The 13093-nt window shown below is 43.4% G+C and overlaps 1 protein-coding gene across 1 annotated transcript in view; it reads right to left on the bottom strand.

Moving 5' to 3' along the window:
• Positions 1–13093, bottom strand: part of map3k22 (mitogen-activated protein kinase kinase kinase 22) — a 92614-nt gene that overhangs the window by 11183 nt on the left and 68338 nt on the right. The window contains exons 13-16 of the mRNA XM_084450176.1: positions 12745–12909; positions 7310–7458; positions 6945–7076; positions 6348–6477 (exon numbers count right to left, since the gene is read on the bottom strand). Of these exons, the coding sequence (XP_084306302.1) occupies positions 6348–6477; positions 6945–7076; positions 7310–7458; positions 12745–12909 (576 nt within the window). The remainder of the gene's footprint in view (positions 1–6347; positions 6478–6944; positions 7077–7309; positions 7459–12744; positions 12910–13093) is intronic.

The following is a 13093-nucleotide window of genomic DNA, read 5'->3' as shown; positions in this document are numbered from 1 at the left end:
AAGATGATGATGATGATGATGATGATGATGATGAGATGACGATGTTTAGCTCTTTAACGGATGTATTCAGATTTTATTATTTTTTTATATATTTTTTTAGTAATTTAACTTTTAATAGTAATTTTTGTGCCATTGAAACTGCTGGTGGAATGTTCAGTATCATGTTTTTAGAGTGGTGGCAGCTGTTGCTTTGAAAATATTTACAGATTTTGTAAACTGCAGGCACTCCTACAGTTTTGAAAGCTCACACACTTATTATACATCAAAACTTTCACACAACTCTGCTGATTCGTACAATGTAAGTATCTAAGCTGTGTGACATACTTTTCGCTGTATGACGATTTGTTCGGCAACTGCGCTCCCCATTGAAACGTATGGCGCTGCATTTGCTAGATTTTGAGCTGCTAATTTTGCATTTTTACCCATTTTCTAACTTGTCGCTATTCCTGCAATTTTAACAGCTCGTACACATATTATATATCAAAAAGTTCACACAACTCTTCTGATTCATACAATGTAAGTATCTAAGCTGTGTGACTTACCGTTTTTGAGGTATGACGATTTGTTCGGCAACTGCACTCCCCATTGGAACGTATGGCAACGCACTGTAACTTTTGAGCTGCTAATTTAGCATTTTTACCCTTTTTCTAACTTGTTGCCATACCTACAGTGTTTAAGCTATACAGACATATTATACATATAAATGTTCTGCAAGTTCTCATGATTCCTATGGTGTCAATATATAAGCTGTAACATTTATAGTTTTTGCGATATAGCTGTCTGAAGCGGACCATTACCAATAACTGGCCAGTATGCCCTGGCATAATCAGTTTGAATGCGCGGTTGACCTGGAACTTGCTAACGACTAGTAACCCCCTCCCCCACAGCCATTAGCATACTGGCTATGAAACACATCCATCCAGGTAATTTGAATATGAACAGGTAATAGGGGAGGGGTGTTGCAACAGCATCCAGTTCAACACATCAGTTGCAACAGTCCAGGTTCGTTGCGGGCGAGTGGTGGTAGACCACAGTAGCAAGTCGAGCCGTATGTAGCCTATATGACTTAGCTGTATGCTAAGTTATGTAATATGGGCAAACATATATCAACTGACCAGTTATCAAAAACACCATCAAATAGGTTATGCTTGCTTGCTGTTTCCAAATAAATGTCAAGCTTGTTTGATTTGACTGCAATAGGCTACATGCGCAACTTACAGTCAAGCGGCTGCATGTTGCACAAACTTGTTCCTTCATCTGAAGCTATTTTCCATTCATCCAACATGTGTGCACAGCGGTCCATAGCATACTGTAACCAACAAATACACTTCCCTCTCCGTTTGCGTTAAATGGCTGGTGCGCATTTACAATAACATAGGCTACCTAAATAAACAAATAATAAGGTGAACAGTAGCCTGATACTGACAGGACAAGTGAAGACAAGAATTCCAATGTACCTGTTTGCTTTGCATATTCTTGCTATTGTATGTACCTTTACAACTTATGTTTGCATCACTGGATATTATAGAATCTATGTAAAAATGTGGTTACCTGGTGGTGCTATGTCAGTTATTGAATTTATGTGCAGTAATTGAACATTTGAAATACTCCTGTTTTGAAATTATACCTACAGTATAGGTGTCTCAGTAATTATCCATTATATATAGACCGTTTTATTGTTCGTACACAATTAAGTGTGCGCGCGCATTTTGGCAACAAAAGAATGAACTACGGATTCCACTTGGCTACTGGCACAAATGGGAAGCTTGTGTACCCCTACCTCTCCAGCTGAATAGCAATAAAAGATGCCTTTCATTTCATAAGAATCACCTACTATTCATCTCCTGCTTCCTCCACGACCTTGGCTGGTTCATCCTCCTGGCGTCGGTGGACACGCAACCATTGGGAGTAATAACAATGTCGGAGAAGACCCTGTGCAAGACCCCACAGTACGCTACTGCATTATAGACAGACAGTCCTCATTACAATAGGAGTAGGAAACTTCAAATCCTATAGTAATTAATTTTTGTATAGGATGTGATGCACCAGTCGCTCTACGCCTATGTGGTTTCTTTTCAGTGATTAGACTGACTGTTGACTGGCACAGCTTTAGGTGGTGATGGTGAAATTAGCTTAATGTATTGATGCTTTTTTGTGCGTGGCTGTAAGCCAGCGCACCTAGTATAGCGTTCGTCCGGTTATCACTCCCTTCCTCCGTTACTGCGGACAATGTTGGCCTGCATTTCTCTGTTGGCACCACAAGAGGCAGTAGTCCCAGCACACCAAAATCAACCTGCCGATCTCCACTGCACAAGTAGAGTAGTGGTGAGAGCATTGGACTCCCACCCTGGAGACTGGGGTTGAAGACCCGGTGGTGATGACTTTATGGGACTATACCCCAAACCTCCACATGTTCATCCTTTCACTCCTACTTATCTCTTGCCTTATAGATCAGATCCTGTCCCAACCCCAACCCATATTCTAACCCCAACCCACACTAGGGACTGGAAGAAGGACACCAAACCCACCCGCCGATCTCCACTGCACAAGTAGAGTAGTGGTGAGAGCATTGGACTCTCACCCAGGAGACCCAGTTACTCAGTGTAACTGCTTTAGCCACTGACTGCTACCATTAATGTTATGGAAGCTGCTGCTAGTTGTTGTGAGCCCATGAGCTAACTGGCTATCCCGCTATCATTGTGCTGGATTAGCATTGGAAGCATTGGAACTGATGTGTCCAGGTGACAAGACCTATCTTTATTTATCAAACATTACCGTCCTACCAGTCCCGCACAGAAACAAGCCAGCCAACACACATAAGCCAGGCTTGACCTGGCCTGGTTATTTTTAAAATGTCTATGGTTTTTATGAATGAAACGTGATTTTAAAGGTCAGAAGATTGAAATAAATAATGGGAGAGATGTATACTAAATTTGTGGATAGTGCAGAGGCCCCCCCCCCCCCCCCCCTGCAGGCATGAATGTATTGTGCGAAAGCGTCGTAACGTTAACTAGCAACAGGTGCCAACAAACTAACTTAGCTGTGTAACATTATGGGCTAGCTAACGCTGCCTTGCATAATGGACAAAGTTGGGGGGTTGGGGGGCGCGGGTGTGTCACTGTTTTCAGAGGGGAGGCCCACATTGATGGAGTTTGGGAACCCATGATGTAGGCTATACGCTATGATGTCCTAGCCTACTCATCACCATCTTCCTCATCGTCCTCCTCAACTACCAGTTCGTTGTTGAACTCTTCCTCCTCATCGTTCTCCTCTTCTCTGACTTCAGCCAACTCTCCCTGTCTGGCCTGAGCTAACAGAGTAATGAAGACCCGGCTTCTAATTGAGACCGGCCTTTATCAAAACGTGTAGCCAAACCCGGCGAGTAAAAGGGACAGGCATCTATTTGGGACTCGGCTTTTAATTGAAGTTTTACGGTATAACAACAATCAAATGTAGGCTAATTAGGCTACTGTAGTTGTATAATAATAGTTCGTTTCTGTAGGCTATTCTATGTGCAGAAAAAAAACTGGCCAGTACCTGGCATAGCCTAATCAGTTTGTTGGCAATTCGTTTTGACAGTTGAACAGTTGATGTTGCACAATAAATGCAGTAGCCTACATTCCGTTCATGGCTAGTCAGGTCTGGCCTGGTCATGGTTGAAATCAGGTCTGGCCTCAGCCAAAAAATCCTGGAACTTGCTAAAGTTAGTAGCAACCCCCTCCCCCACAAACATTAGCATACTGGCAATGAAACACATCCATCCAGTTAATTTGAATATGAACAGGTAACAGGGGGAGGAGGAGGGGTGTTGCAACAGCAGTCCAGGTTCGTTGCGGGCAAGTGGTGGTATACAGTAGCCAAGTCGAGCCATGCAAGTCTAGCTGTAGCCTATGCTAAGTTAGGTAATATGGGCAAACATATATCAACTGACCAGTTATCAAAAATACCATCAAACAGGTTATGCTTGCTTGCTCTTTCCAAATAAATGTCAAGCTTGTTTGATTTGACTGCCATCCATGCACAATTTACAGTCAAGCGGTTGCATGTCTTCTAAGCCTGTTATGCTAACAGACTTGACAAGTAGCCTAGTCGCATTTGACGTCACCAGAAGTCTTTCGAGCTACGAGCGCCAAACTTGATAAAAATAGAATATTATACTTGATAATAATATTTAATTTGAGCGGTTCATGACAACAACGGTAATGATCATGGTTGTTAGATTTATTAGCTAACATTACTTACCATATATACGTTATACGTATATATAATGCAACAGTATGCTATCGTATTTGAGACATATATTGAGTACTTTTTTAGTATATTGTGGGTTGTCTATTGAGATAACAGATATTGGAAATTACAAGGGACAATCTAGACTTATGGTACATGTTATCAGAACACACAAACACCCACTACAGCCTCCGTAGTAAATCAATGAAAATTGGGTACTGTTAGCATTAGGTCTTCCAGTGACTTACCACTCGATAGTGGCGCTGTCTGATATTAGACCACATTTTGACGAGAGATTATTTCCGCTCGGCGGGGACTATATTTGGGCTGTATTTCAAACCGAAGGGCTCATCCCATGGATGTATCCCTAAGCCCAACACCCTACGGAGTGTCTTCCCTTCGTAGTGAGCACTGTTAAGGGCATAGAGTGTCATAATAACGCTAGTTTGGAATGCCCTTCAAAGTCATTTTCAGGGCTGTTCAGGGATGTTGCATGTGTCAACAGCCTGTCACAAGCTATATGGCTAACCATAACCATTGTAAATGAATACTGTAAATCCTATCTTAACAGAAAAGTTTTCGGAGTGGGAAAGTGATGTGTCCTGATCCCAAACTATTATAAGCCCAAAACGGTGGGGTCATCAGAGAATTTCACAAAGTAAATTAATATGCTTCACCTGTTTAAGCAGCTGAGTTTGACACAGCTGTAGGCGATTGGCTATTGCTAGTTTTGTGTCCGATTCCCGATGTCCCTTTCATATCTCAGCCAAACACAACGTTAGGATAATTGCTATCTGTTTTGCGGCGAGTTTGAGTTCGTCTCCGTTCCTGCGCGAGAAACAGATTTTATGGAAGCTGCTGTCGTGAGCTAACTGGCTATCACGGTCTTATTGTGCAGCTTCACAGCCTGCTAGCATATAGCCCTTCTCAGTCCCGTTGTCACATTCCGTTCGCTCATGCCAGACAACAGTCCTTTGCCGGTCCATTCACTTTGTTGTCAAAATTAATTTTTAAATTTCCGTCCTACCAGTCCTGAACAGAAACAAGGCAGCCACGCACATAAACCAGGCCTGACCTGGCCTGGTTACCAGAATAATTTGACAGTACTGTTTTATATTGTCCCTTTACATACTGTATCTACTCTATAATGACAGAAATGGTGGTGGTGGTGGTGTCTGTGTACGCCAGGGGTGGACTGGCCATCGGGAGCCCGTCCATTTCGCGTTTACAAAACGAAACTGAAAGTGTTCCATCTCACCGCGTCAGCTCCTGGCCTGACTGGGGCTACATTTCCCGGCCTGAATTATTTACCCACTCCGCCCCTGGTCTACGCCGTCCAATATTATCCAGTGTCTGACATTTTTGTGTTTCTAATGTATTTCAACACTGGAAGTTCAGTCGTTACTAATTATATTCTATAAAATAGAACCTTTTTTTTTTTACACACACTTTCTATAGACGTAAATAACCAAATGAGGTTGGTTGTGTCACTAAGAACTCAATGGATGGCCTATGGATGCCTCTGCAATCAGGCCTTGTTTGCAGCTTTCAGCATTGAAGTAACATGTTAATTGATTGATTGATTGATACTTGTCAAAACATAATGTACAATAGGCAGGTCTCTGTTAGTTTAAGTCTAGACCACACTAGTGTGCAGTTGTTGACTACAGGAAACAGAGGTGCAAGCACAGTTGTGGAGATCATCAGTCTCTTCAAATTCCTGGGTGTCCAGTCCACATCACCAATGACCTAAGCTGGTCTCTCCTGGGTGTCCACATCACCAATAACCTGAGCTGGTCTCTCCTGGGTGTCTGTCCACATCACCAATGACCTGAGCTGGTCTCTCAACACCATCATCAAGAAGACCCACCAGCGCCTGGACTTCCTCAGACGGCTTAGGACTGTTTATCTTCTACTGTCATATTGCTGCTATGTGTATCATTACTGTAATAATTGTATTTATCATTGACCGTGAAAAAAAGCTCTCACGTATGTCAGTGTAGCCATACCCGGTACATACGACAAATATACCTACTTGAACTTAAACTTGAAATTGAGTTCTCCTGTTGTTTCATTCTGTTGTTTCATTCTGAAGCCTGTTCAAAGCCTGAGGTTACCTTTGATGTCTCTGTGGACGATCATGTTGCTGTGCAGGTAGAAGACTCCCTGGAGGATCTGTCTGGTGTACCTGCGTGTCACCTTCTCAGTCAGGGCCCCGTACGCCTTCAGCTGGTCCTTTATGGAGCCCTGGGCCACAAGGAACACACACACACACACACACAAAAACGACAGTGACTTCATCATCTGTGCGGTTCTGCTATGAGGATTTCAGCATTGCTTCAGTACAGCAGGTGTGCAGCCAGTCTGGCATCTGCTGCCATCATGTCTGATGTTGGGCTTGTTTGAAGTGAAAAATGTGATTACAGAGGAAAGGCTTTATTTAATCAAATTATCAATGTAATCAGTGCTGATCTTGGCAGCATCAGAAGGTGATGCACTGATGATTGGAGTACCATAGACACAACCAATGGCAACTGACAACATTACGATTATATTGTATGAATAGGTTGCACTGTTGGTACAGTATAACACACACACGCATGCGCGCGCGCACACACACACACACACACACACACACGTGCGCACGCGCACACACACACTCCCACACACACACATACACACATGCACACAGCCTAACTCTATCACATACACACCCCTGGCATGAACTCTACAAAGATGGTGAGTTTCCTCTGTTCGAGGTCACGCAAGCAGCCATAATACTGGACGATCCGTTCATGGTGGAGATTCTTCAGCAGCTGGATCTCACACTCCAGAGCATTCACCTCCTACAGAGAGAAAGAGAGAGAGGGGGGGGGATTAGGGTTCTCCTCCAGAGAGAGAGAGAGAGAGAGAGAGGGTTAGGGTTCTCCTACAGAGAGAGAGAGGGAGAGAGAGAACGAGAGAAAACGGTAAGGGAGGACATAAAAGCAGAAGAATCTTTTTGATGAGAAACTATTACATGATATTCATCCATCGTCCAGCCTACAGACATGCGAGTGCCCTGCTCCATTCTATTCACCTTGCTGGTCTCCTGACAGTCGGGGTCGAAGGGCACCTGCTTGGCGGCCAGTTCCCGGCCTCTGTCTGCATCGTAGCAGAGGTAGACCTCTCCGAACGCCCCGCGGCCAAGCAGCTTACCCTGACGCCAGTTCACCGGTGCCCGCGGAGCTAAGACACAACACCAGATATCGAAAATAGATAGAATAGATGTCCACAATAGCACACTACCCCTAGCACACCATCAAACTCTAGATATTGTATTCCTGCTAAGACTAGCTATCAAACTCTAGATACTGTATTTCTGCTAAGATTAACAAACTTTTTAAACAACACATTTCTAGATGTGTATTTGCGTGTTTGTGTGTGCGTGCGTGCGTGAGTGAGTGTGTACTGTAGGATTGTGTATTTGTGTGTGTGTGGGGGGGGTTGACAGAAGCAGGCTGAACACTAACAGGAAAGTGAGCAGAGCTCCATTCCTCTCATCCACACTGGAATTCCAGTCAACACACCTGTCGACTCCTCACCAGGCACATGATTAGTGAGACTAGTGTCTAACGTAGTTCGACTCCTCACCAGGCACATGATTAGTGAGACTAGTGTCTAACGTAGTGTCGACTCCTCACCAGGCACATGATTAGTGAGACTAGAAAATTGCATTTCCTGCAGAAAATGCGTGTGAATGCTGAGCAGCTGAACGGAAGCATTGCTGAAAATGCATGAATGTGAAATATCTGAAATGTCAAATGCATCACACCTGAACAGCTGAAAATCCTGGAAGCTGAAAAGCCTGGAAGCTGAAAAGCCTGGAAGCTGAAATGTGAAACTGGCAGAATTGGAAGCTGAACTGCATTACCTAAAGAAGCTAAAAACTAAAATACATTTCTACAAAAGCTGGAAGATAAATTGTAATACTGTCAAAGCTGAAATATGGAATAATTCATGGAATAAATAGTTTAAAATCTTGGAAGCCGAAAAAACCTTGAAGCTTAGCTGAAATGTGAAACTCGTACAATAGGAAGCTGAAATGCATTACCAAAAGAAGCAAATAACTTAAATACATTACAACAAATGCTAGAAGATAAACTAATACTGTCAAAGCTAAAATATGGAATAAATGATGGAATGTATAGCTAAAAAGCTTGGAAGCTGAAAATTCTGGAGACAGCTGAAATGTGAAACTGGCAGAATTGGAAGCTGAACTGCATTACCTAAAAACAGTAAGAACTTAAATACATTGCTACAAAAGCTCTGAAGATAAACTGTAATACTGTCAAGGCTGAAATCTGGAATAAATGATGGAAGGCATAGCTAAAAAGCTTTGAAGCTAAACAACTTGGAAGCTTAGCTGAAATTTGAAATTGGCAAACATTGAAATGTAAAACTGGCAGAATTGGAAGCTGAAGTGCATTGCCTAAAGAAGCTGAAAACTTAAATACATTGCTACAAAAGCTGGAAGATAAACTGTAATACTGTGAAAGCTGAAACATGGAATAAATGATGGAATGCATTGCAAAAAAGCTTGTAAGCTGGAAAACCTGGAAGCTTAGCTGAAATGTGAAACTGGCAGAATTGAAACTGCATTACCTAAAGAAGCTATGAAATGAAATACATTGTTACAAAAGCTGGAAGATAAAATGTAATACTCTCAAAGCTGAAATATAGAATAACTCCTGGAATGTATAGTTAAAAAGCTTGGAAGCTAAAAAAATCTGGAAGCTTAGCTGAAATGTGAAACTGGAAGAATAGGAAGCTGAACTGCATTACCTAAAGAAGCTAAACATGTAAAACATTGCTACAAAAGCTGAAAGATGGAAAATAATGGAATGTATAGCTGAAATAATGGAAGCTTGGCTGAAATGTGAAACTGGCAGAATTGATTACCTAAAGAGGCTAAGAACTTGAATACATTGTAACAGAAGCTGGAAGATAAACTGTAATACTGTCAAAGCTGAAATATTGAATAAATGATGGAATGTATAGCTAAAACGCTGAAAGCTGCAAAACCTGGAGACTTAACTGAAATGTGAAACTGTCAGAATAGGAAGCTGAATTGCATTACCTAAAGAATCCAAGAACTTGAATAATTTTAAACTTTTCAGCCTGAGTAGTTAAAGCTTTGAACTGAGGCTGTAGCTTGAAAGATGAGCAATAGAGTAATACTGTCAAAGCTGAAAGATGGAATAAATGATGGAGTGTATAGCTTAAAAGCCTGTCGGGGACAGTACAGTGACCTCTGGGCAATCTCTATGCACCAGACGGTGAAGACCGTGTGTCCCTAGCCCACATGGGCTGAGTTCTGTGGTCCATGGCGTGGATAGTGGCGTGGTGGAAAGACTCCGCCCCCTTGGGTCACTGCTGGTCAGGGGCAGTGCATTGACCTCAGGGCAATCTCCGTGCACCCACTGGTGAAGACCATGTGTCTCTAGCTCACTCGGGCTGAGTTGTGGGGTCTGTGGCGTGGATAGTGGCGTGGTGGCGAGACTCCGCCTCCTTGGGTCACAACCCGTCGGGGACAGTACAGTGACCTCTTGGCAGTCTCTATGCACCCACCCATGAAGACCATGTGTCTCTAGCCGCCTCAGAGGCTGTGTTGTGAGGTCCGTGGCGTGGTAGTGGCGTGGTGGTGAGACTCCGCCCCCTTGGGTCAGAGCCAGTAGTGAACAGTGTAGGCCGCGCCAGGCTACCCACCTGCCTTCACCAGTGAAGACCGTGTGTCTCTAGCTGCCTCAGAGGCTGTGTTGTGAGGTCCGTGGTGTGTTAGTGGCGTGATGGCGAGACTCCGCCCCCTTGGGTCAGAGCCGGTCTTGGATAGTGTACGCCGCTCTGGGCCTCCCACCTGCCCCCACCGGCGATGACGTTGTGTCCTTAGCCCACTCAGGGTCAGAGTTGTGGGGTGCATGGCGTGGTGGCGAGACTCCGCCCCCTTGGGTCAGAGCAGAACTGAACATTCCACACATCCACTTCAATGTTAAAAAAGGTCCAAAACAAACTTAAATTACATAAAAACTATAAGGAATTTAAAAAATCTGTTGAATGCGTTAAATGTGCTAAAGGTCCTGAACATTGTAAACTTTGAAGGAGGTTTCTAGCACAAAAAATGAAGGAGGAGATGGGTTTCAAAGCTGAAGAGGATTTCAAGGTCTGCCCATAGACTTCCATTGTAAAAAAAAAAAAATTCAAAAAAGCTGAATATTTTAAAAAGTAGAAAAGATATTAAAAATCTGAAATGTACCCCATTTTGATAGTTGAATGATTTCTGTAGCTCAAAGTATGAAGGAGTTGAAGGCTGAAGAAGGTTTCAAAACTCCCCCATAGACCTCAATTCAATTTTGTTTTTCAAAAAGCTGAATATTTTCAAAAATATAAAAGTTATTAAAAATCTGAAAGAAGTCCCATCGGGTCCTTAACAAGCTGAACATTTTGATACCTGAATGGTTTAAATAGCTCAAAGTATGAAGGAGCTACAGAGAGCCAAAAAACGTACAAACGAACGTACAAACGTACAAAGAACTGGATAACAATAGTGTGAATGCTCTAAAGCATTCACACTAACTAGTGTCTAACGTAGTGTCGACTCCTCACCAGGCACATGATTAGTGAGACTAGTGTCTAACGTAGTGTCGACTCCTCACCAGGCACATGATTAGTAAGACTAGTGTCTAACGTAGTTCGACTCCTCACCAGGCACATGATTAGTGAGACTAGTGTCTAACGTAGTGTTGAGTGTAGTACCCTCCTAGCCCCCCTACCTGGGGTTACAGGAAACACCCCTGATGACAGAACAACAAAAAGGAAGAGAGACCCGGCCCGGAGGAAGCCCGGGGCCCTCGTCTGGAGCCAGGCCCAGTGCGTTTTGATGCACTACCAAAACGCTAAACACGGATGAAAATGAAGCGATATGGAGCGATACAAGACACATTTAAGTCAAAAACAGTCTGAAAGTCGATCAAAAAATCAAGTTTTATTTGGATTTGTATGGGTAAGCCAGGATTACCCTGTCTTATAGGAGCAATTGCCACTGGTAGGGGTACCAATAATTTGCAACACTGGGGACAATTTAAAGGGGAACGCCGCTGTCATAGCAAGTTTAGCTCAAATGGCGCTTTTTCCTCAATGAAACCGATCGGTACACACCAACATTAAACCGATCCGTGCAATAGTATGCTAGCTCCTTTTTCCTCTGTGTGTGCCCCCCCTTTATAATGGAGGTCTATGGGCCTCTGCTCAAAACTCAAGGCAGGAAGCGCAGGGTGTGATCTTACCGGTGTCATTATGCTGTCATGTTTTTGAGTATTTCAAATGTTCAATTACTGCACATAAATTCAATAACTGATATAGCACCACCAGGTAACCACATTTTTACATAGCTTCTATAACATCCAGTGACAAAATATTGTCACACCGAAACAAGGCTTGAACCTGCAACCTTCGGTGTGGGAGGCGGACTCCCTTATCCACTAGACCACCAAGGATCTAGAAAACGTGCAGTGTCATAGTGTTTTTGTTTTGATGTTCTGGGACCACTGCCTCTTGTGGTAGCAACATAGAACTGCAGGTCAACAACACGACGGAGGAAGCCAGGGAGGGAGGGAAGGAGGGAGGGAGTGACAACCAGACATTTTCTATCTTTGGTGCGTCGCCATGCACGAAAAATATTAACAATATTAACAACACATAAAAACATATCACAGTACTAGAAAAATACATTTCATGCAGAAAGTGCATGTGAATGCTGAACAGCTGAAAAGAAATTGCAAAAACATTACTGAAAATGCATAACGTTGGCCTAAATGGGAAATATGTGAACTAACTTGAATGCAATGCCATTTAGTCCACAACACATAGCCTAGCTAATGTTACCCTGCATAGTTACTAACATCAGAAGACATACACTAAACTGTGGTTACATTACTTAAGTAGATAGCTACAGCAACCGAAAATATTTTCACTTCATCATCTCTCACTCCAATGAAATGTCCGCTAACCGTGATACTATTTTTCGCTATATGTGCTACACTCCATTGACTTATTCTAAAAACTTAGCGATCTAAAAGTCAGCTATTTTGGGCTTTAATTTTTGGGGGGATTTTTCAGGAAGGGTGGGCTGCCCCTCCACAGCAATGGTCAGGGAAACACTGTAATATTTGTGTTGTCTCCCATCCAAAGTGTTGTATGCTGGTCTTTGTCTGACCCATGAAGATGAATGACAGAAGAGTAATTCACATTCACACATGCACATAGGCAAGCACATCCACGGATACACACATTATTAGGAGTTATGCAGATTGTGTTAATGTATCTGGGATTTCTCTGTCAGGAGGAGTGGAGTGTGTGTTAGACAGGTGGAGTGTATTAAATAAGCACCCTGACAAAGGCTAAGGCCGAAACAGCCTATTAAATATATTTTTGCATTGGAGCTGAGTGTGCGGCTACTCCTTATTGTTGGTAGCTCACATTTGGGGGCACTGCGTGGGCAGCTCTTGTCGGCGGAGCGTCCGAGCGTCCGCAGGTCGCTGTACTGCAGGGTGCTATCTCCATTGTAGCTGCGTGTGCGACTGGATGGAACCAACTGGAACAGGTTCTCCTGAGGCATGAAGCTCCGTGGGAACGTCCTTCGACCTGAGAGGACACACACACGCATACGTGCACACAAATACACACACGCACATGCGCACACACATACACACATGCATACACACACCCACACAAACATAGTAACAAAACCCCATACCTGCGTCACCCTAGTGGTCCCCCTAGCTTTGTGAGCCCAGGGCACAGTGCAGTCCCCCTAGCTGGGTCAGCC

The sequence above is a fragment of the Borostomias antarcticus genome (assembly GCF_949987555.1).
Source record: "Borostomias antarcticus genome assembly, chromosome: 2".
NCBI lineage: Eukaryota > Metazoa > Chordata > Actinopteri > Stomiiformes > Stomiidae > Borostomias > Borostomias antarcticus.
Note: the sequence above shows the minus strand (reverse complement) of the source record. Positions and strands in the feature narration are given on the sequence as shown.